This window comes from Phaethon aethereus (assembly GCF_964289735.1).
Source record: "Phaethon aethereus genome assembly, chromosome: 1".
Lineage (NCBI taxonomy): Eukaryota > Metazoa > Chordata > Aves > Phaethontiformes > Phaethontidae > Phaethon > Phaethon aethereus.
In genome coordinates, this window is record NC_138575.1 from 206772997 (window position 1) to 206796236 (window position 23240).

The following is a 23240-nucleotide window of genomic DNA, read 5'->3' on the forward strand; positions in this document are numbered from 1 at the left end:
CTCTCCAGTCACTCCTCCCCAAGCCTCTAGCATTGCATGGGGTTGTTGTGACCCACATGCAGGATACAGCACTTGGCCTTGTTGAACCTTATACAGCTGGCCTCGGCCCATTGATCCAGCCTGTCCAGATCCCTCTGTAGAGCCTTCCTACCTTCAACCAGATCAACACTCCCACCCAACTTGGTGTCGTCTGCAACTATACTGAGGGTGCACTCAGTACCCTTGCCCAGATCATATCTATGCTATAAAGCTGCAAAAAGTTTATATGATTGCTTTGTGAATATGCGGGATTGAGAATATCAAGTACTATATTCTTATTTTAAGTGCCTTCATAGGTATAAACACTTAGCTCCGTATAGCTGAAACGAATTTGAGAAGCAATGACTGCAAGATCAACTCATTGAAGTATTTTCTAACTCTAGTGTGTAGGGTTAGCTGTCTATTTCTAATTACAATATTTGTCAATATAATTTAAACAGGAAATACACTACCTAGCTATTATTTCAATTTTTGTCTTTCAGTGCACCTGTATCTGTTTCTGCTTTGTATATTTTATCAAAGTAGCTCAAATTATTGGGATGTCATATCAAAAGTTAAGCATTTAAATTAAAAGTATTGAATCAAAAGAAATCAAGTTTAACTCTCAGTGTTCTAGAGTACTGTAACATACTATGATCTTTAACAAATGCTCATGGAAATTCTTTAACTATTTCCCATTCATCCCATTTCTTCTCTCAAGTATAACATGTATGATGATAACATAACTTGCTACTAAAGTTTCCATGACAGCACACCATTTTCAATTGACTGTAATTTTTTTTAAATTAATGGGTTGGGCTGAAACTTTGTGTGCTGGTGGCTCTTTCAGTCTGAATACTTTATGAAAATTTTAGCCTAGAATAGTCATTCACCTTCAAGAAACAGAGGAAAACGCATTTTAGTCATGTCAAAAAACTCAGGTTGACCTCATCTTTGAATTGTGTCAGCATTCCAAACATTTGTTAAGGGACTGCAAATTTGATGGAGGTTTTTTTGCCATTTTTTACATCCATGAAATCTGTCCAAATTTAGGAAAGATTTAGAGATTGTAAAATAGTAGCTCAAATTACTGCTTAATTATGATGAAAAGTTTGATTTTACAACTTGAATGGCATAAGTATTTTATTCTCACAGATCACAGTGAAGTTTCTTGTGGTGGCTGACCAGCCTATGCCAGTTCAGATCAGCTAAAGCCTGAGAAAAGGTTTACTCAGGACTCTCAGATCAGTCTCTTTTCTGCTGGTTATGCAAATGAAAAGGGAGGTTTGTTTTTTTTTTTTTTAATAGGATCATAGAATAATTCAGGTTGGAAAGGACCTCAGGAGGTCTCTAGTCTAACCTCCTGCTTGAAGCACGGTTAGCTCTGAGATCAGACCAGGCACTCAGGACTTTATCTGGCCTGGTCTTGAAAAATCCCAAGTACAGAGACTGCGCAACCTCTCTGGAAGACCTGTTTCCCTGCTTTACTGTCCTAAAGATGAAGAAGTTTCCCCTAATATCCAATCTAGACCTTTCTTATTTCAGTTTATGTCCTGTAAAAACAAGAGAGTCAAATGCAGGGATTGGGACAAAGAATGTGTTAAGACTGGGAATGACCTGAATAAAACCGTGAGTGGGATATATTTCCCTACTAGAATTGCCAGGAGTATCACAATAGTCTTCTGGGTTATGTGATGTGTTTGCAGTCGTGCCATGGAACTGTTTTCACCTCCAAGCAAGAAAAACAAGTTTTGCGTTGGAAGAAAAACTGAATTTAAAAGAAAGAGGAGTATCAGGAATGCATTCCTGGGGGCCATATGTAAGACAAAAATGGCTCTGTAGGGTGGCAGGACAAGAATGAGCACACAGACTGGATAAGTACCTAGAAGGAGACTTTGATTCTGCTGACAAAGAGAATATGATTAGGAATATGTATTTAAGGAGACAGGTCTTGGGTTGTGAGAGGGCACTGTACACGGTCACTTAAATCAAACTTAAACCAGACAAGCCCAAATTCACCCCATCTACACTCAGGCACTTAAAGCTTACTTAAAACCTACTTAAATTGCAAAGATTAGCCTCCCTACATAGTCAATAGACAGATCGTGTCCTATGCAGACAGGCTGAGAGAGTTTGGAGTTGTTCAGCCTGGAGAAGAGAAGGCTCCAGGGAGACCTTATTGTGGCCTTTCAGTACCTGCAGGGGGCCTACAAGAAAGCTGGAGGGGGACTTTTCACAAGGGCATGTAGTGATAGGAGAAGGGTTAATGGCTTTAAAATGAAAGAGTGTTGATTTAGATTATATATAAGGAAGAAATTCTTCACTATGAGGGTGGTGAGGCACTGGAACAGGTTTCCCAGGGAAGCTGTGGATGCCCCATCCCTGGGAGCCTTCAAGGCCAGGTTGGATGGGGCTTTGAAGCAACCTGGTTACGTGGAAGGTGTCCCTGCCCCTGGCAGGAGGGTTGGAAAGGACCTTCCAACCCAAACCTTTCTACGATTCTATGATCTTAAGTGGGCTAATTTGTCATTGGGAAGGCCTTCCTATTGAGTACATAGGAAAACTAAGTTCTTTACATAGGTACCTCAGCTAGATGGACCTATGTTGTGGAAATTAGAATGAGGATTTTCATTTCCTGGAAACCTAACTTCAAAACTCAAGAATTCAGATCCTCTCACTGCACTATATACATATATTACCATCAGGTCAACTTATAATCAATTTCAGATACTTCCTCTAGGATGAGATTAATCATGCCTTAAACACAAAACTTCTATGACCACGAAGAGAGATTAGAAGTAACTAGCACAGATGCAGACATCTAGTTCTGTTGAATCATATCTTTTGTACTCTAGTTTGGAAAGGTACCAAGGTATGTACTTATAATACTAAGGAAACTGAAAATCTAATCATAGTTGTATAATACAGTGTACTCAAAATAAGTGTACTTTTACAATATCTAACCTTTGAATGCTCACCTTTGTTATCACAACATACTCTTTAATATATTATACACTAAAGGCTCTTATATGTTGTGCTAGTCCAGTCCAAATACACATCTAAATACTTTGAATAATGATAAGAGTGAAAAAATCTACCATAAAGCAGGAAAACAGTACCATCATTGAAAACATGAGAGGGATGGAAAGAAAGGTAATCAAAATATAAAAACAAAAACCAATAATGGTCTGTTTAAAGAGGGGTGAGAAGATTATTCAAAACCATGAGTCTTTGTAGAAGCTGTCTGTTTTAAGTAAGGTCAACTAATTATAACAGTATTTATATAAAAAATTCAACAGAGTAATTTATTTGTGAACAGTGCATCTAATTAACTATGAACAGCATACAGGAACTGCCAGTGAGTATTTTCTCCCTTCTTAGTGGAAAATTCCTACACTGTATGGGGTTTTTTTTCATCATCATTTCAACACAGAAAAATACAAATTGCATATATTAATAATGGTGGGGTAGTCAAACTTAAAATGTCAATATTTATTTACCTAGTTATTAAATTAATTGTGCACCTCAGCTTTTTAATCTGTTGCATACTTTATGGGTTTCTGTGAATATATGCTGTGATGATACTGACCAATACATTATAGTAAAAAACCCACACATATAAAGAAATTAAGAGAGATAATGAATAGAATGGAAAGCAATAAACGCAATGAATGATCCTATGTGGCTGTATATGGAACTACCAGAAAGTCATGTTTGACCTGAAAATTCAAATAAAAAACTCATGGAAAAATAAAAATGAGGATATGTCAAGATTTTAACTTTTCCTTCCCTGGACTTAGATAAAAAAAGATTTCTAGGAACACAAAATCTACTTCTGTTCTTTACTCATGCACCAGATGAGCAAAATGTCTTGCCTTCAGTAATTCACAGTTGCTACAAAACCTGCCATTTCACAAATACAATATATAATAAACACAGTCTTATATCTAAGTCTTCTATTTATTTCATAAGCAATCTATCCTACAAATCATACAACAAAATCAAATTTTACACACAGCATTATAATTTGAAAAAGAAGAAAGTAATAAAATCAAAAATATATTGTGATATTCTATGTCACTGAATTAAAAAAAATCTAGGATCAATCATTTTTGAACTACATATGATTACTGTTCTAGGAATACAAAACAGAAAAGATTTTCTAGTCAGATAACTGTATTTTTTTCAAGACTATGGAACAGATAAGAGGATTTTTATTTTTGTATAAAAACCTAACAAAGCCCTCTCAGTAAAGCTATAGACAATGTCAAAGCAGACATTCTACTGCCATCTACCAGTTTTAAAAGGATGTAGTCTTAGCACAGAAACAAATGCTATGTTTAATTTCTCTGAAGGAAACAATATATCCCTTTCTGTTCAAGGAGATATTTCTGGTTTTCTAAGACTTTATAGCTCAAACTAAAATATGAAGTTATAACATAGTCACTTTGGTAAATCTTGGCAAAGCAGTAAGTCAGTGTAATACCACTATGTCTTCATTGTGTCAAGAAAGGGAATGGGTTTCAGTTTGATATGCCTTCTGACAGAACTACATGCTTCCACACTGTTCCTCATAGTTTGACTGCAGTTACACACATGGCTGTGAAAGTAGTCTAAGACTGAGCTGCCAATGAAACCTCTCTCACTCAGTCTGTCTGTGTCCCTTTTACCCTCTGTGCAAGAACAGGGTCCATGGAGGTTGTTAGGATGAAGGTACTTTAATGGCATTCATAGCCAAATTGTTCATACTGCATGTGGATGAGTAAGAAACAGTGTAGGACTATGCTTGCTCTTTTGTTGTTCCCTTAAGGCCACCTCAAAGCTGTGCTTTCACTCAGTAAGGCTGTGAAGTAGGACTGGACTCAATACAGAGATACATGCCTTCTTAATCAAAATACAAAGCAAATGAGGGAAAGACATTCATACCACCTATTATCTTCCTTTATATAGAGGAGGATCATATACCTTTGAAGCCAGAAAGATCCTCTCTCGAGCAGGGGTTCAGTGGAAGAGGAAAGAAAATCAGCAGGATGCTGCAGATGGACAGCACAAACCCACTACTGACCCAGCCAATATTCTAGTTGCACCTTCTCCCAAGTATAACTAAGGGGTTTACTTTGTAGAGGTCCCCAGGATACATATTACCTGGAGAACATGATGCTAAATGGAAAGCTGAAGAGGTGGTTGACCTTAGCTAATTGCACACCCTGACAAAATTTAAGAAAACCAGAAAATTGCAGCCTGTTCTTAGAAGAGAACAAACTTCACATATGCAAAGCACCAATATATTCTCATATAAATAGCACCAATCCTATGGGCATTAATAAGGCTACTTAAAGCACTGCATTGATTCACTGCAATGGTAAAGAGCTGTATTTTCCATTAAAGCACAGCAAATTTCTTCCGTGTAGCACCACAGGTATATACAAAATAATCCTCATATTTTAAAAACTCTTGTTAAATACTCAGATCATTCAATTGCAGGGTAATAATAAATACAGTTTGGCACTACTCATCAATTTCTGCTAGAGCCTATTAGTCATGTATTTGTGATGTGGGACACAATAAATGTCAGTAATTATATGCTCTGCACAGCTGATACAAGGGTTATATAAATTGCTGAATTATTTCAAGAAAATAGATTTATGTTCCTCCTGACATCTATAGCAATAATATAACAAGTTCAAGAATAATTTAAATTGCATGGTTTTCAATAATTATACCCATATTACTCTATGTAGCAGGATTAGAATTATGGAGAAGCAGTACGTATGAAATTAGGCACCAGTGCTCAGAGTCCTGTTGAGCTAGATTTTGAAAGAGAATATTTAGTCTGTTGACGAACACACAAGAAGCTACAACTATCATTATATTACAATTGCACCTTGAAAAATAACCACACACCAAAGCCCCACTATTCTATATATAGCAGAAACACTGTAGTCAGATGTATGACTGTAATATTGGCTGGACATACTCACCCTAACTTTTCTTTAGCTGACTTGGGTAATAACAGCAGTGGAGACTTGGTGTATAATCTCAGGCATGATCCAGCAATCTAAGAGTTGCAGGTGTCCTTGTACACCCACCCCTACACATGCTGTCTCTGTTGCTGTCACCAACAAGGTGAAAACCAGCACTGGAACTGTACTACAGTCATACATCTGACTTACAGTTTTAGAAAGCCAGAGAGCAGTTTTAATTTAAGTAAACAAGATATGTAAGTAATTGTGGCAAGAGGAACAGAATCAGCCAATGACTTGCTGAAAATAAGAACAGGTCAGCAACTAAATTAAAAAAAAGAACCCAAGCAAAAAATGCTGTTTTACTGAAGTCAATGACATCGTGGAAATTACATTTAATGAGGCAAAATTAACTTCATGTTTCCTGACCGTGGTTCTTACTTTGTTTGCCTTACTAGATTGCCCTACACTGTTTTCCATTAGTAGTTTACTATTAATTTTAACTCAACAAGTATTCATCACAAAATAAAAAATAGCTATAAAAAAGATAATTGGGGTTTTCTACAAAATTTCTAAGTTTCAAGCACAGACAGAAGAGCAACAGTAATTACTTTAAATGAGTACTATATTTAGAAGCTACACTAAGGTATGATGAGCTGTTCCTTTTGACTTCTAATGGATTTCATTAAATAAATTGTTGTTTCTCTTTAAGCAATCACGTCTATAAAAAGAATGGATTCAGTCTGAGATTTCTGGACTAGTATAATTTCTGTGGAGTATACAGTTAGGCAACGTGCTTTTTGCCTGACTTTGTAAACCTGACTGTTCAGATATCATAATTCATTTAAATCATCCTGATATAATGTGTGAATATTATTTTTGTATGATGAGTTTCTGATAGAACAAACTCTTTAAGTTTTTAAATAATTCAGCTGCCATTCATGAAGAGTATGAAATGTCACAGTACAAATACATGAAAATAAGTATGAATACAGACACGGGTCATTTCTACACACTTTAAAATACTCTCTATAACAATGTGCATTCTAGCCCTGTACACATCCAAATTGATATTTATAGCAGTGATCCGCAAGATGAGATTTTTGCTGAGCATGAGAAGTAAAACACACAAGCTTTATATGATGTCAAAGAACTGAATCAACAGATTTGTCATGGGTATTATATCTTAAAAGCTTAAATAAAATTCATGAGACACCTCCTAGCTTATAAGATTTTAACTGAAATTAAGAGTTACCTTTCAGTCACAGAAGCCCTTTTAATACCATTATTTGTAACTGTATATATTTCAAAATGCATGTGAAAAGGCTGTATCATTAATGATGACATTACTGAAGGAAATTTCTAAAGTGCTGGTTAACAGCCAACATTGCAAATGCAGGCAGCAATTACTATTTATATTTATATATATGTTGAGGATAGGCATGCAGTAAACAACAGAGTTAAGATTTTGGACTTTAGGAAAGAAGGTTTATTCAGGAAACTGTTAGCAGAATCCCATGAAAAGTGGGCATAAGGGAGAGGGAAAATTTGAGACAGTATAGTGGACAATTGATTAAAAAGGGCAATAAAGGAATATTTTTGAGTCAGCTTCAGAACAAATCACCTCATTGTGCAGAAAGATCAGGATTTTCAGCAGAATGACCGTTTGGGTAGAACAGGGAGTGTCTCAATGGGTTGAAAGACAAAAAAAGGAACATACAAGAAGCAATATCAAGGACAGAAAAAGAAAGATAATAAAAGCACTGCTTGGGCACTTGAGGATGAAATTAGAAAAGCCAAAGCCCAGCTGGAATAAACTAGCAGGGAGTATTAAGGGTGAGATGTGTTTCAACAAATATGCAAAAGTTCAAAGAAAACATGGGGTATTTGACGAATGCAAGAGAACGTAAGTGAGGGATGTGGCACTTGAGGATATCATTTAGTGGGCATGGTGGTGTTGGGTTGACTATCGGACTTGATGATTTTAGAGGTCTTTTCCAATCTTAATGATTCTATGATTCTACTCAAATCAATGAAATCCAGATTAGCGTGTCCAAAGAAGGGCAACGAAGCTGGTGAGGGGTCTGGAGCACAAGTCTTTTGAGGAGCGGCTGAGGGAACTGCGGTTGTTTAGTCTGGAGAAGAGGAGGCTGAGGGGAGACCTTATCGCTCTCTAAAACTACCTCTCTTCACCAAGAGGGTGGCCAAGCATTGGAACAGGCTGCCCAGGGAGGTGGCGGAGTCACCATCTCTGGAAGTGTTCAAAAAACGTGTGGATTTGACGCTTCAGGACATGGCTTAGGGGACACAGTGGCGCTGGATTAATGGTTGGACTCGATGATCTTGAAGGTCCTTTCCAACCTTAGTGATTCTGTGATTCTGAGATTCACCCATGGCTGCTGGCCAATGTTATGGCAAGGCTGCTCTGTACTGCGTATAAAAAACCATGGCAATTAGAGAAAATCCATACTGCTGGTAACGTTAACATTATGCCTGCCTTAAGAAATGGATGGAGGATTCATGGAATGACAGATTATTCCACCTCATCTCTATCCCTGGAGAGATCATGGAACACATCAATGTGGAATCCATTTCAAACAGTAGAGGAAAAAAGAAGGCAATAAGAAACTTACAACACAATAAGGCTTTTTACATCATCTTCAATTGCATTCCTATTTCGGAAGCTGAGGAATTATGCCAAAACACTGGCACAGGTTGCCCAGAGAGGTGGTAAATGCCCCATCCCTGGAAACATTCCAGGTCAGTTTGGACAGGGCTCTGAGCTCATTGCAGGGGGGTTGGACTAGATGACCTTTAAAGGTCCCTTCCAACCCAAAGATTCTATAATTCTATGGACTTAAACATGATCTTGAAGAATGGGCTGGGCGGAAAACTGGCTGTATTGCTGGTGTGAAATGGCAGTGATCAAGTGCTGGACATCTTGCTGGCAGCTAGTGAGAAGGAAACCAGGGTCTGATGCTGGGGCCCACACCATTCAATTTCTCCATGAACAACTTGGATGATGGCACACAGTGCACACAGACAAAGTCACAGACAGTGTTGGCAACAGTTCCACTTAAAGAAGCAGGTTGGACTACATAAAATCCAGAGGACCCTTCTAGCCAGCATTTCTATAATTATGTGATCTAAGAAAACTTTCTAACCAGGATTCCAATACTTCCATGCCACCTTATATTGGTGTGCATGGCTTTCCTTCTGTTTCTCATGTATTAATTTTAACTTAAGATGGTATTCACATTTTTAACTTAAGTTTGGGGTTTTTTTTAGATTTGTCTTAATCTCAAAATGCACTCTTGAAAAGTTCCTGTCAGTGGGCAAGTAACAGGTCAGTCTCACAAGCACACTCTCTTCCATGAGTGTGAATGATGGCCTTGCCTAAGGATGCACAATTAGTTGTGGGAACCATTCACTTGCTTTAGCAGTTGAATAAAATAAAACTAGTAACAAACAAATGACATCTGAAACGTGTTAGTCTTTCACTGCCCTGGAAAACAAAAAAAAGAAATCTGTTTACTGATTAAGAAAATACCTTTTAAATTTCTTAGCATTTTTAAGAAAATTATCAACATCTTTGAGACAAGCACTATAATCTGCATGCTTTAAGATAATTGAATTTTCACTTCTTCCTCCTGAGCTCTTCAATTTTAAACTGAATACTTATATATGAAATGAAAGTGTGATAACTATGTTTGGATTGTTACAACGCTCACAGAATCACACAGAATCATTAAGGTTTGAAATGACCTTTAAGATCATCAAGTCGAACCATCAACCCAACACCACCATGCCCACTAAACCATATCCTCAAGTGCCATGTCTACACGTTTTTTGAACACTTGCGGTGATGGTGACTCCACCACCTCCCTGGACAGCCTGTTCCAACGCTTGAAACACTCAACGCAGAAATGGGAGAAACAACTATGTCTCAATTCCTGCCTCAGTGAATATCTAATTTTTCAAATAGTCCAGCTTCCAGTAGAAGAAAGATCCTCCTATTTCTGCATAACCACCAACTTGGTAGTTATGGCAGTCTTCTTTCATTTCTTAAATGGTCATTAAAATTATACAGTTTTTAGAAATGCTGTTGCAATTATTACAGAGCTTGATCCAAAGACAATGGAAAGAATCAGGTACTTCCAAAAGGTGATTCACCCCTTTATTTTAGATGCTTATCTAAGAATGGCACAAATTATTCCTGGTAGCTGCTTGTCTTTCTTCAGTAACAAAAAAATGGATAACTAATTAAGATGAGGTGACTATGATTCATATGATTCAAGTTAGATGAGATGAATTACATCTGGGCTTCTTTTTTTTTAACTTCAATTGGCTTTGAATTGGATTTGTCATATTTTTCTCTCACAGTACCTAGACATTTAAAAGAAAAACAAACTCACATGAAATTATTCCAATATCGATCAGGGGAATTTGAAGTGGCTTGAATCAATAAATACATCACAAGCCTTTTCTAGTTGGATTTTAACAAAATATGTTTTAAGAGTTGGACCACAAATCTGACAGAATCTCTCTGTATATTTCAAAGATACACTTTTATTCCAAAAAATCTATTTTTAAAATACCATCGACTTGTGGGAAATGTATTAAAGAATAATATCTAAATAAAATATTTGGTATTAACTCAGGACGTATTTTAAGAAATACTAAAACACTAAATGAAGATAATATTAGTGAAGGAAACAGCATTTCACAGGTCTACATTATTCATTCTATGGCAGATGAGTCATATTCTTTGGAGATGAACTATAACATACAGGAAGCCTAGATAACCGTCACATTAAGCACCTAACTCTGAGAAAAATAAAGTTTTGTTAGATGAATATCATTGTTAGTACAGAAAATATTTTTTTCTGCTATGTTAGTTTATCTGCCATCTTGTAATGACTACGCAAAAGAACATGTCAATACTGGTAAATAAAAGGGGAAGTTTGTGACTTCCAGCAAGAAAGAAAAGGCTCCTTCTCCACCCACAGATGTGCAATTACAGAATGAGTAGAAACAGGTGAGGAGGAAAAAGTTCTATGTGGGAGGCATGTGGGCTATCTGAGCCTAACTCATGGAACAGAATCAGTGCCATTCAGAGGAAGTGGCAGGTGACCATGAACATGGGGGCTGAGGTGGTGTTCTATACGATTCTGCTAGTGTAGGGAACAAGTCAGGAATGGATGCAGGTGGCTCTGCAACCAGGTCACAATACTTGGTTGCAGAGCTGGGATTTTGCAGACATGATTTTGGCTCTTATGGCTGTGACACCTTGTTTGAGAGAGATTTACAGCTAGGGGCTGACAGAATCCATATGACAGTGTAACAAGAGTATCTGCCAACAGGCTTGCTACTAGCAAGCAGAGATTTAAACTGGGTTTGTCAGGCAGTGATGACCAAAGTTCAAAGAGAAATGGAGGGGCAGAAGGTCAGAAGAAAGCACCTAGAGTATAACATGATGGGAAAGGCATTCCTTTAAATACGTCAAACACAAAGTCAGTTCTCTGGTTAATACAAAGCAGCACATTAAAATTACAGGAATTGTTCAATTCTTTATAGTGCCTTCATGAACACCATGAAGACATTTTAAGATTAGTTAGATGGGACAGAAAAGCAGAATCAATTATTATCAAAAGAGCTGAGATAAATATCTAGAATTAAAAAAACCCAAGTATCATAAGGAACCATCTTTCTGATAATAAAAATAATGGGGTTGTTTACTGGGAGAAGTGATCACCACTCACTTTGAGACAAAACAGGCAAAGACAAGCATGCAGCTGGGTTTGAGAGAAATGCATCTCGGAAAATTAAATTACTTTATCTCCTCTACCCTGCCACAGAAAATATTAGTCAGATTTGGATTATATTTGAGAATATAAAATTTGTCTGAGACAGTTCTTAAAGCAAGTAATTTTGTTGCAAAATCAGAACTACCAGAACTGCAGAGTATCACTGGCCTGGTTCAAAGCAAATAAAATTACAAAGGACAAAATATAGAAGGAGAAATACTCCCAGCAACTTCAGTTGAAGTGAATTGGAACCCACTTATTTGAAGTTCTAAGTATTTACAGCTCAGTATTTTTAACTGGTATTTAAAATCTACAATTAAATAATTTTATAGTATTTCATTGAAAAGTTGTTAAGAAGCTACAGTCTGTGGACTCTTCAACAACTTGAAGCTCAAAGGATTATTTTTACATTTGTGATGCCCTTAAGCACTTTGAAGATGTGGTTAACCTTGGCTGGCTGCCAGGTGCCCACTAAACCTCTTCATCACTCCTGTCCTCAGCAGAACAGGGAGGGAGAAAATATAACAAAAGGCTTGTGGGTTGAGATAAGGACAGGGACATCATGCAGCAATTACTGTCACAGGCAAAACAGACTCGACTTGGGGAAATTAATTTAATTCACTACCAATCAAATCAAAGTAGTATATTGAGAAATAAAACCAAATCTTAAAACAACTTCCCCCCATCCCTCCCTTCTTCCCAGGCTCAACTTCATTCCCAACTTCTCTATCTCCTCCCTGCCACAAGCAGCGCAAGGGGATGGGGAATAGGGGTTGCGGTCAGTTCATTACGTATTGCCTCTGCCAGTCCTTCCTCCTCATTCTCTTCCTCTGCTCTAGCATAGGGTCCCACCCTCATGAGACAGTCCTCCACAAACTTTAAAAAGTTCAATTATGCATGCACAGTCACCCCCAAGAGGTCCTAAAAGTGAACTGCAAGCCCACAGGCTTGCCTTCCGCTTGCCATTACTGGGATGGTGGACACAGAAGAATCAAGATGCTGTACGAGTATACAGAAAGACTGTATCCTTTATCCTTGCATGATATATATAAGAAAAGGTACTCATATATCCATGAAAATAACGAAAACAACCTATTCTTCAACCTTACTGAGGCTTACCTGTCTCATACGATAGTCTCTGTGAAGCGTTATGCATCTGTATGTGTAAAAGAATGCTGAATTCCACATGCAAGGTATTATTGAAATTATTGTATACAGTATTCTATACAGCAACTAGCATTAAGCAAACTAAATGCTAGCCATATTGATTATCATTAGCAGTCATATTTGAAGAGTCTTGGATAACTTGTCAGTTACTGAATGGCTTTTTTCAGAAAATGCTTTACTGTATTATTGGAGAATGTTTAGATTAACCAGCTGACTGATCATACATAGCTACTAGTTACAGGCTGTAGTCGTTCGCAGGCATAGCCATTCGACAGGATTTGATGGGATCACATAACACTTAACAGAAGGCTTTAAATGTTACGCTCTCCAAGGAGTGCCTGTAATGACTAGGTCTGCTGTGCAAAGAAAGGAGGCAGACAAAACAATGGCTATGCATTTTCATTTCATCTTCCTAGGGTGGTTACTGGCAATAAGTCATATTTGTTGCAGGTATGCTACGTCCTGTACAGAACAAGATAGCTCTTACTGCTTTTCCAAGGTGTAAAAATACATATGTTAGCCTGTCCATTTCAGTCTGTAAAAATTCATGTAGGATAAATGTTATTTTGACTAAGACACTTTATGTATGGTTCTATTAAAAATTATAATAAAGGATGACATTGGTTCATAGGAATTCATAAAAGAACAGAAGTATGGTCCCAAGAATCAGACACAAGTACATCAGAGCCAAAAGCCCACTTTCTGAGAAGGTGACTGGAGAGAGATCTAAATTACAGACCCTTCTCATCCACAGGAAACCTAAAGCAAACCTCCACATATCCTGACTACTCTAATCATTGGTTATAGGTTAGACTGGGAGATTAAACCACCTGAATACAGGCCAATATGCAGGCAAAAATACAGTGTTTATGAGATCAGAAGAAAGGAGCATGACGATATCAGAGTGGTGAGGACTCTTGCTGAGCGTGAGGAAATTGGAGTTGCAGCTGTACAGAAAATGTCTACCTGGTGTAAAATAGACAGGACAAGCTATGCTGACTCCTGTAGCTGCAGTGTCAGATGAGTTCTTTTTTACTTTAACTGCACTGTTCTGCAGAGAGAACATAGCAAGAGATGTGAGATTATTCATGACCATATTCAACCTAAGGGATGTTGTGTCAAAGGCTTGTTTTAGCAGTAGGTAAGGCAGAACGGAAGAGCCACAGTGAACTCTAGAAATCCAGCCTCTAAAACTTTACCTAGCTCTACCTACATAAAGCAACTAAGGATAAAATCCAGAAAAAAAAAGTCATGTTGCCGAAAAGACACGTCTATTTAAGTCAAATATTTTCTTAAAAACAAAATGACTCTTACCAGTATGCATGCAGTATTAATACCCTCTGAATTACACTACAGAACATTGTAAGACATAATTTCTAACATTTCAATTAGTCATTACCAATATTAAAATAATACAGCTAGCAATATTCAGCTCTTAAATTAGATTTTAAGTTCGCTGATGGAAAAAAGAAAAGCTGTGTATATAATCAATGTTTGCAAGGTTACTGAAAGAAGTCCATTTCTTTTGGGTGCTGTTTTAGGTTTACCCAAACATTAGTAATGCAGTAGGTTACAGAAGAAATCTCTGCATGACTGCAAAATGCTGCACTGTGCTGCAGCAAATTTCTGCTACAGCAAAGTGTGTTGCAGCAATATAAGTGATCATTCCTATACATGAAAAATAAAATAATACTCTTAGAAAGTCTGTATAAAATCTCCATTTCTTTTCTATTCTATTCTCAAAGTATTCCAACTTGTGTAATCAAACGATGTCATAAAATTATTATCAGATTTCTTGTAATAGAATTACATTAGTTTAACTCTATGGTTAATGGAATAGATCATAGTGTTACCTGTTTTAATACTTATATTTTAAAAGATTTTGAACTGTTAAAAGATTGCTAATTACATTTTACTTAAAACCAATGTATATCTGAACGATTATTTTACAGCTCTGAGCTTAAACATATGACTGAAGTCAAAATTGCTGTCAGTTTGCTTAAACAAGTAAATTCAAAGTACGCATGTTTCAAAAAAAACTACTTCCCCTAATCCCGAGTTCAGTGGTGTAGGCAATACAATTCTGTGCATCTCTGCATAACGAAGAAGTAGTTCATAAAGTACAGACTCAGAAATGACAATGGCTAGTAGATGAGAAACTATATGGGATAGTAGACATAAATTGTAAGAGAATATATCACATACTTAGCACAGAATCAGTGAAGTAGTGGACACATTACATTTCACCTTTCTCGTGCTAGTGACATGGCAAAACAGAGCTGGTAGCAAGTTATTTCTCACTGTCTTATTCATTCAGCTTTTCACTGCTTTAGTTTGGTAATAGGTTTATGAGAAACTCCTGTTAGAAGGCAATCATTCAATGTCAGATTGTGAACCATGGGTTCACCTATGGATCTAAGACAGATGCCAAACTTCCAGAAATGGAATGGGAGTAGGATTCATAGTTCAGTAGAAAAGCAGTTGAAGAAAAGTCTCCAATTTGTTACTTAAATTGCCTAAGACTTAAAGGAGTACCACAAACTAATATTGTTGAAAGGATGAGGAAATCTCTCATATGACAAAGCAGCATCTCACAGAATTGTAATTCTCATATTTTCGATATTATAATCCATATTTTATAGATTATAATCAATGTTATGAGAGACCAGTTCAGTAGAGTGTGAGTCTGCATATAAATGCATTCGTTACCTGTTTCTCTTCACACAGGAACTCTGAATCTATTCTGATTTCGTAGAGGTTAACTAAGAGCGTATTTTCAAATACTAGCATTTTTAACAACTGCAGCTTTAAGCAAGTTATGTAAGGATAGCTGAAATAAAATAATCAGCAACCTATGTGTATCTGATGGACAATAAAGCGTTTAAAGTTTATATTTATGTAAAAGATTTTAGGACAAAACCAAACAGAGCTACCTTGAGTCTTGGTGTGTTTTTTGGCCTTGTAACTGAGGAGTTCTTGAGCTCAGCATATTACCCTATGCCCCTTCATCCTACTGATTTGTCTTTATATAGCTTTATAGTTTCATGTGCTAATAATAAAACAAATAATTTGACAATACAGCTATGGACTTAAGTGAACAGACATATTTAAACAAATTTACTAGTACCATATTTGATATTCAACAAATGCAATACCCAAAGGAAATCTTTTTTTTTAACTGATCAAAGTTCTTATATCAATAAGAAATTTCTGCATGGAGCCCTTTTTAGGTAAGCATGAGCAAACACTAGATACTTTTTTAAAAAATGTACTTCTAAGTCTTGAAACAATAGAGAATTCCAATTATAGGGAACTTCTAATTGATTTTGACAAGAAAGGTTGGACCAGATGATCCTTGAAGTCCCTTCCAACCTGATATTCTAGGATTCCATAATTTAATCTTTTTTTTTTTTTTTTTTTTGCTATAACTTGTCCTTATATAAGACAGCATGCTAGGGCTGTGCAGAAAATTAAAGCAAACCTTGACATACAGACAACTTAACTTCACAGCTCTAAGATTCTCAATTCAATCAATTTTCATGTTATCTGACACAATTAGTTTACCAGTCAAATAGACTATGCTAATCACTAGTTAAAGATTTGCACTGTTTAACTGCACTTATACAGTAATTGTGTGCTCTCATCCAAGCTTAACTAAAAAGCAATGAAAAAAAAAATAGAAAAAAGAATTTAAGTTTTGCCTCAAAGCCCTAAGCCTGCTCCATATTTGAGCTAAAAGGTATTAGAATGCCCAGCAAACCTGAATAAACAAAAGGTGGACTTTCACCTGCCTATGAGCATTACCGAATTTCAACTCACGCTGAGGCACAGCCACTTCTTAGTCAAACTCCTCCCTAGACTCTAGGCTCAGTTTAGTTGTTACACATAATGCCATTTGAGACTGTCCTGGTTTTGCTGGGATAGAATCATAAACTCGGTTTTCTGTTCAGGAAAGCTGCATTTCTAAGACGACTGCAGCAGCCGTTACTGTGAGAAGAGAGTTGGTAAGACACTTAGTGTTAGCTCACGGCCAGCCATGGTGTGCGGGTTTCCACAGTGATCAAGGCCTCCAGCAGGCCTGAGAGCGCCGGGTGCTAAAGCCGGGAGGAATGGAGGCCGAGGCAGCTGACCCAGGTCGGCCAACAGAAGTACTCCCTACCATGAGCGTCACGCTCACTGTAAGGTGGGGAGTCTGCTGGGAACAGCTCGCTCTCTCCTTCCATGGCTGCCGTCCCTGGAGGGTCTCGCCCGTCGCTCTGCTCCCGAGGCCGGCTCTCCCTGCGCTGGATCTGTGCTGCTCGCCGTGGCCGCCAAACAGCGTTGGCTGCTGGGAGCGCCCAGCTCCCGACCGCTGCCCGGGCTGAGTATAAGTCTGTGCACTTTATATTGCTTTAGTATCGGTATTAGTTTTACTGTTTTATTAAATCTGTTTCTATTTCAACCCATTTGAACCCATAAGTTTCCTTTTGTCCTCAATTTCCCTTTCTCAGCCAAGAGGGGGTTTTCAGGCAACAGAGCAAGAGCTAGCGTCTAGTCTGGAGGTGGGCTAAACCAAGACAGAGACTCTGTATGTTATCCAAAATGTTATGGATAGGCAGATATGACACAGGACCTCCAGATCCATGCTCTTCTCTATCAGGGTACGCAAGCAGTGGGAATCAGTTGCTTAAACACTGGCTTCTCATGCCATTTTGCCCCTGACTTCCAGTTGCTGGCCCAGCAAGAAAACATATTCACTTGAGTCCTATGTCATATTTGGCAGCTCCTAGTAGATGTCTTAAATACACTAGGGCATCTCCAGATGATACAAGACACCAATTCTTAGGCAACTGGATTGACACCTAATGGAAGTGACCAAATATTAGCAAATAAAAGCTTTGTCCAACAAACCAAACAGTGTATTGATACTGAAGACATCTACAGTTGAAATCACCCCATCTTTTCTCTTCTTAGACTGATATAATAGAAGATGAGGAGAAGGAGAGACACTCAGGATTTTTTGGCTCCACAAAGTGCGAGAAGAATAGCTGCCCCAGCTGTGCCATTGATAGTACACAGCATAATGGGTGACCCAGGTCACCCACCCAAGCTGAGGTTTCTACATACAACTCTAAAACAAATAGGTGAAAAAGCTTTTATTATTGCCTATTATTCTAGCACTAAGATAACTGCATTCTCACATCTTAACATATATTAAAATCTGGAACACACTGAAATTAAATGATAGCTAAGAACTCTTGACTATGATATAGCCTTCTGTCGTATCTTACAGCTAAAGCAATAATGGAAATATTTTAAATTAGTGAATTTTTAAACTAAGACCTACAAAACCCTGGAACTTACTTTTCTTTATGTTGAGAATTTCATTATGAAATGCCTAAGTAGTTACATGCTATTCTCCAGTAAGAACAACTTTTTTTTTCAAAATTTCATATTTCTAATAGTAAAGATAGAATTCTGACTACTGGGAGAATTCTTCAGAATTTCTCTTTCAGAAAAAGCATAAAATGTTACCCATGTTCTATTTGTCAAACTATTGTATTAGAATTTGGTGACCAAAACTAAAAACTTCACTTACAGCCAACAGCAGCTGTAAGAACTATCCCATTGATGGAAGTTAGATTAAAAGTAAAAATAGAACTAGTGAAACTACTTAAATCTGTGGATACGCTTCAACATGAACTACATTGTTGTAAACTTTCTCAAGGATTCTCTATTTATTTAAGTCCTAAACGAATATCTTTGTAACTAAAGATAATTGTTATTATACTAAAATATTCTACAGAGAAAATTCAACATAGTCCAAAAGTCCTTCCATTTACTCTGACTTTCTCATGGAAATTCATATTTATGAAGGTGGTTGGGTTTTCTAGCTTATACTGGATGCAGAAAAGATTCAGAGGTCAATGAAAAAAGTAACTTTACCTGGGAACTGATCATACGTTGTGATGAACGAGCAATATTAGCAGGCAGGCCAAAAAAGTCAGGCTTATCATCTTCTGGAAGGCTTTCAATAATATTACGATAAACCTGCATTAGAAGAAAAGAATAAACATAACTGAGGAACTTTTTGTTCAGCTCATGAAATTAACAGTGTAAACTGAAAAGAATTTCATTAAGTGCACCGCATAATACAAGATTAAAATAACTATATAATAAAGGACATATCTTGGTAATCTTATTTATAAATTTCTTAATTTTATTTATAAAAAACTATCTTCTTTTATACAGTGTTTCCACTTTAAAAGAGCAAAAAGCAATTCTGATTACAGTGATGCTATCAGCTGAAAAGAAAAATACGCTAAGATGGTCTCTGAAATGTAGTTACAATATTCCTGTTGAAAACTTAAAAGTAAGATTAATGACAATATAAAAAAGAAAAAATATTTTGGCATTTGGAATTCTATTATAGAGTATAATACATATTTATAAAATGAAGAGCTCTCACTTCTATTTAAATCTATGAAGATATCACTCAAGGAAAGTGAAATCATTTAGGTAAAAGTAGGTTTGCATGATCATTGGAGATGCAGAATAGATAGCATCAATAATGGTTATAGTGTAATAGTCACTAGTGATGCTGCTCTTGCACAAGACAGAAAGAGGCCTTGCAGACTAACGTAGACTAATGGTGCTGGATGTCTCTTTCACTGTGGCTTTAAAGGCAAAAATATTTACTAACTGAAAGTCTGGCTACACCCTATTGCGTTATATCATGTGCATTTTGTCCTTTGCATGCAGCAGCATGCCCTGTGTGTGCACAATTTACTTTGACACAGAATCTCACTTCAGAAATAACAGTAGCAGACCTCACCAAATGCTGAGGGAACACTAGTAAGAGATATTATTCCAATTAGCTTCAGGAATCAAACTTAGTTTTATTATTAGTGTTCCACTAATCAAAACTACTTGCAGAAAAATATTTAGGACACAAAAGTATAAACTCTCACATAAATGATCATATAAAAAATAGAGCGATATTAAACGCAGTGTAGGCAAGAAGAAAGGTTCATCCCTTTGACCATGTTATCTACAAGAATAGAGACCAGTATGGTTTGTTTATTCATTCCCTCTTTATGATATCAACTCATAGAAAATAACTGTCATATTTAAAGTAAAAAAAACCAAAACCCAAATCTAAACAGTCAGAATCCAGGTGGAGAATACCAAATGACAGCAATTTATTTTAACTGGCATAATTGCATTTACATCAACTCATATTAGAGGTCTAGTATGGAGTCCTACAGTAAAATGCAAATGTATCTTAATAATAGTAAAAACAAAAATGAAGTGTGCAATGATAGGGAGAGATCAGCTCTTTAGATTCTGTTGAATTCCCTCTTGTGACACTAAAGAAATACTAAAGGAGAATATTTATCTCCAAATAAAATGTCATACACCCTTCACAGCATGTTAGAAGATTAGGTCAGAATGTTGATATATTTTGTAAATAAAGAGATATATTTAGATTTTTCTATTTCATCCATAAGTTATACGAATGTTTAACAGTCTGTACAAAAGTGCTATTATGTTAACAAAGTTATAAAAAATGTAATTATATCCTTCTTTGTCATAAATTCACCCAATTTCTTTTACTCAGTTCTTCATAGCTATGCTGCTCTGCACCATAGTCCAATCAGATATCATAAAAAAGGAGACTGACCAAATAGACTAGCAGAAAAGTTCTGACAACTTAAGAAATAGTGCTCCACACAAAAGAAGGCTTAAATAAATGGAGGTATCTTTTGGCTTGTAACTCAGGTTTTATTTGTGGAATTATTTCCAAGAATAATTCTTGAAAATAACTTCTTTTAGTTTCTGTATTAGGTGATAGAAGATGTATACCTACCAAAATACTGCAGGAATTCGGTAAAGAGATCGAATATGGGAAACTAGTCATCTTCTTGCCTCTTGCATTTAAACTGCCAATGACTCGTGAATTGAAAAGCTGCTCCAAGTAGGACCGAAGAACCCTCATATCGAAGTAATTATCTACACGGCCTCCATAAATTGCATTTTCGAACAAGCCATGCACAAATTCCCACTGAAAATCTTTGGAACCTGTAAATTAGTTAATATTAGTTTTGTATCAACGGGTAGCATTGTATTATAAGCATTTCTTCTTGTCATTGCAGTTCTTCAGTGAAACAAAATTAATTTCTAATTTTTTTTCTTCTATATTACAAAATAGTAAAACTTGCAGAAACTTCAATGAGTTTGTAAATATTTGTCATTGATAAAATGAACATTTACTGTGTTTCAAAATGAGTTATTAGAAATATTACTTAAGTCTTGAAGTGCTTTTTACTGTAGATAAACCAACTGGTTATATGAATTTCAGAAATTATGTTATTAAAATTTTAATTATGTGCTCCTTTGTCATACATAAAAAGAATTTCCCTTGTTCAAAATTTTATACACTGTTTTGTATCGCAGTACCATCTGACCTCATAAAATAAGCTGATTGATTGAATCAAAACCAGATAATGCTCAAAATCAATAACATCACTGGAAATATCACCTTTCAAACACAAAGAGATCCAGGATAGGTATTTTGTAAATCATCATAAATCACACAACAGAGCACATAAAACTAAGTATGTTACTATTAGTTTCCTTGCCAGATTGATGATGCAATTAGATAACTCTGGCTTAGGTATATCCCAAAAGTTCAAAATAACTTATTTTCCCTCCCTTCTATCACAGTCATCCCAAATAACTACATGGGACAATGATCTACTTATACCCTGTAGCTGTCATGTGCAGGTAAAAGTTTGATCAGAATAGTACTTCTTAAAGTCCCTTGAAAAAAGGAAGCTGCAATTACTTTAAGGGTTGTTTTATTGGTGGTAATTGTTGTGTCCAAACATTTCAATCATTCCTTCAGAAGTTATCTTCACAGTTAATGACTAGATTAATGATTATCATTGATATTTAATGATTCAACCTCTTTACATCACTGTATGTTTCTAGTCTGTATAACTAAAGTCCAATTCCAGAAGTACTGATCAACCACAGATCTCATTTAAGTCAATACTCATAAATTATGTCTAAATATCAGGTCCCAACTTCGCTTTGAAATAATATAAAATGCAAAGACTTTTGTTAAAAATCACCTTTTTCATATTAACTAATATTAAGAAATTATTGCACTACTTAACAGAACTATCTAACAGTGAGTTTCAATATGAAGCATTCATATTCAGTTCATATTCAATACATTTATTCAATATATAGGGGAGCTCACACTGGAAAGGAATGGACAAAGAAGACGTCATCTTCCAGGCACTCTGGTATTTCTTATTTATTCCTCCAGACTCAAGAAGCTGGGCAGAATAGTTCTTGGCACAAGTAAATTATTGGTTTACCCAAACTCCCAAAAAGGGAATTATGATTCACCCTGTGTTTCTAGCTTTGCTTACCGGTAATGAGCCTTGCAGCATCTCCACTCATATAAGAGTGTTGCAGAAAGATTAAAGTTCTTTATGCAACATCTCTACTAATGGTAAAATGGGACATGTCCCATTTGAACTCAAGGTCAGGTGGCACAAGGTGGCTTGCATCCATACAGCTAAACCCTTTTGCCCTAAAATAAGGCAACCTCTGATCTGCTGCCTATTGGAAAGAGTCTCTAGGCTCTGTTATCTGACAAACCATGCCTTGTCACTGCCTACAAGAATGCCAGTCTGCATAAGCCAAATATGGGAAAAAGTAACCCTGATCATTGAATAGTTTTGAGCCTGTGTCCAGCCCTTAGCAGTTTACTAATACAGACATATCCTCAGAGTCTGGATCTACATCCAGAAAAGCCTCATAAGCCTAAGTACAGCTGATTCAGGGTCAGACTACTTCCCATACTGAAGTAGTTAGTTAACTACCCGGTCATGTGTTTATATTTGTGAAAATGTTCCAATGAAGATTCAAATGCAAAAATTAAAAATGTTCAAAGCAGTCTTTAAACAGATTTGGCCCCACCCCAAACTCCAAACAAAACAATCATGCAAAGTAACCAATTTATAAAAATTACTGTGAATTTTTTTAATATTCTAAAAATTTTCAACTAGAGACATTCAGAAGGGTTATGCTACAGAAGTGAGAAATCTTTCCTTAAGAAGTGACTTACCCTCAAAGAGTCTATCAATAATGTCAAAACCAGCACGGAGATCAGATAAAGAAAATTCATAAAACTTGGTCCAACCCTACCATTAAAAGTAAACCAAAGAATTTAATTAGTCACATGATGATCATGAAGTAAAATATAAAGATTATGTGGTTAGTGAATATT

The 23240-nt window shown here is 36.4% G+C and overlaps 1 protein-coding gene across 1 annotated transcript in view; it reads right to left on the bottom strand.

Annotated features, from left to right (window-relative positions):
* The window catches only part of DYNC2H1 (dynein cytoplasmic 2 heavy chain 1), a gene marked incomplete at both ends in the record, with an annotated part of 192488 nt that overhangs the window by 48539 nt on the left and 120709 nt on the right, over nucleotides 1-23240 (bottom strand). Inside the window, 3 exons of the mRNA XM_082012188.1 lie at nucleotides 18881-18985; nucleotides 20805-21016; nucleotides 23079-23154. Coding sequence (XP_081868314.1) covers nucleotides 18881-18985; nucleotides 20805-21016; nucleotides 23079-23154 — 393 coding nt within the window. The remainder of the gene's footprint in view (nucleotides 1-18880; nucleotides 18986-20804; nucleotides 21017-23078; nucleotides 23155-23240) is intronic.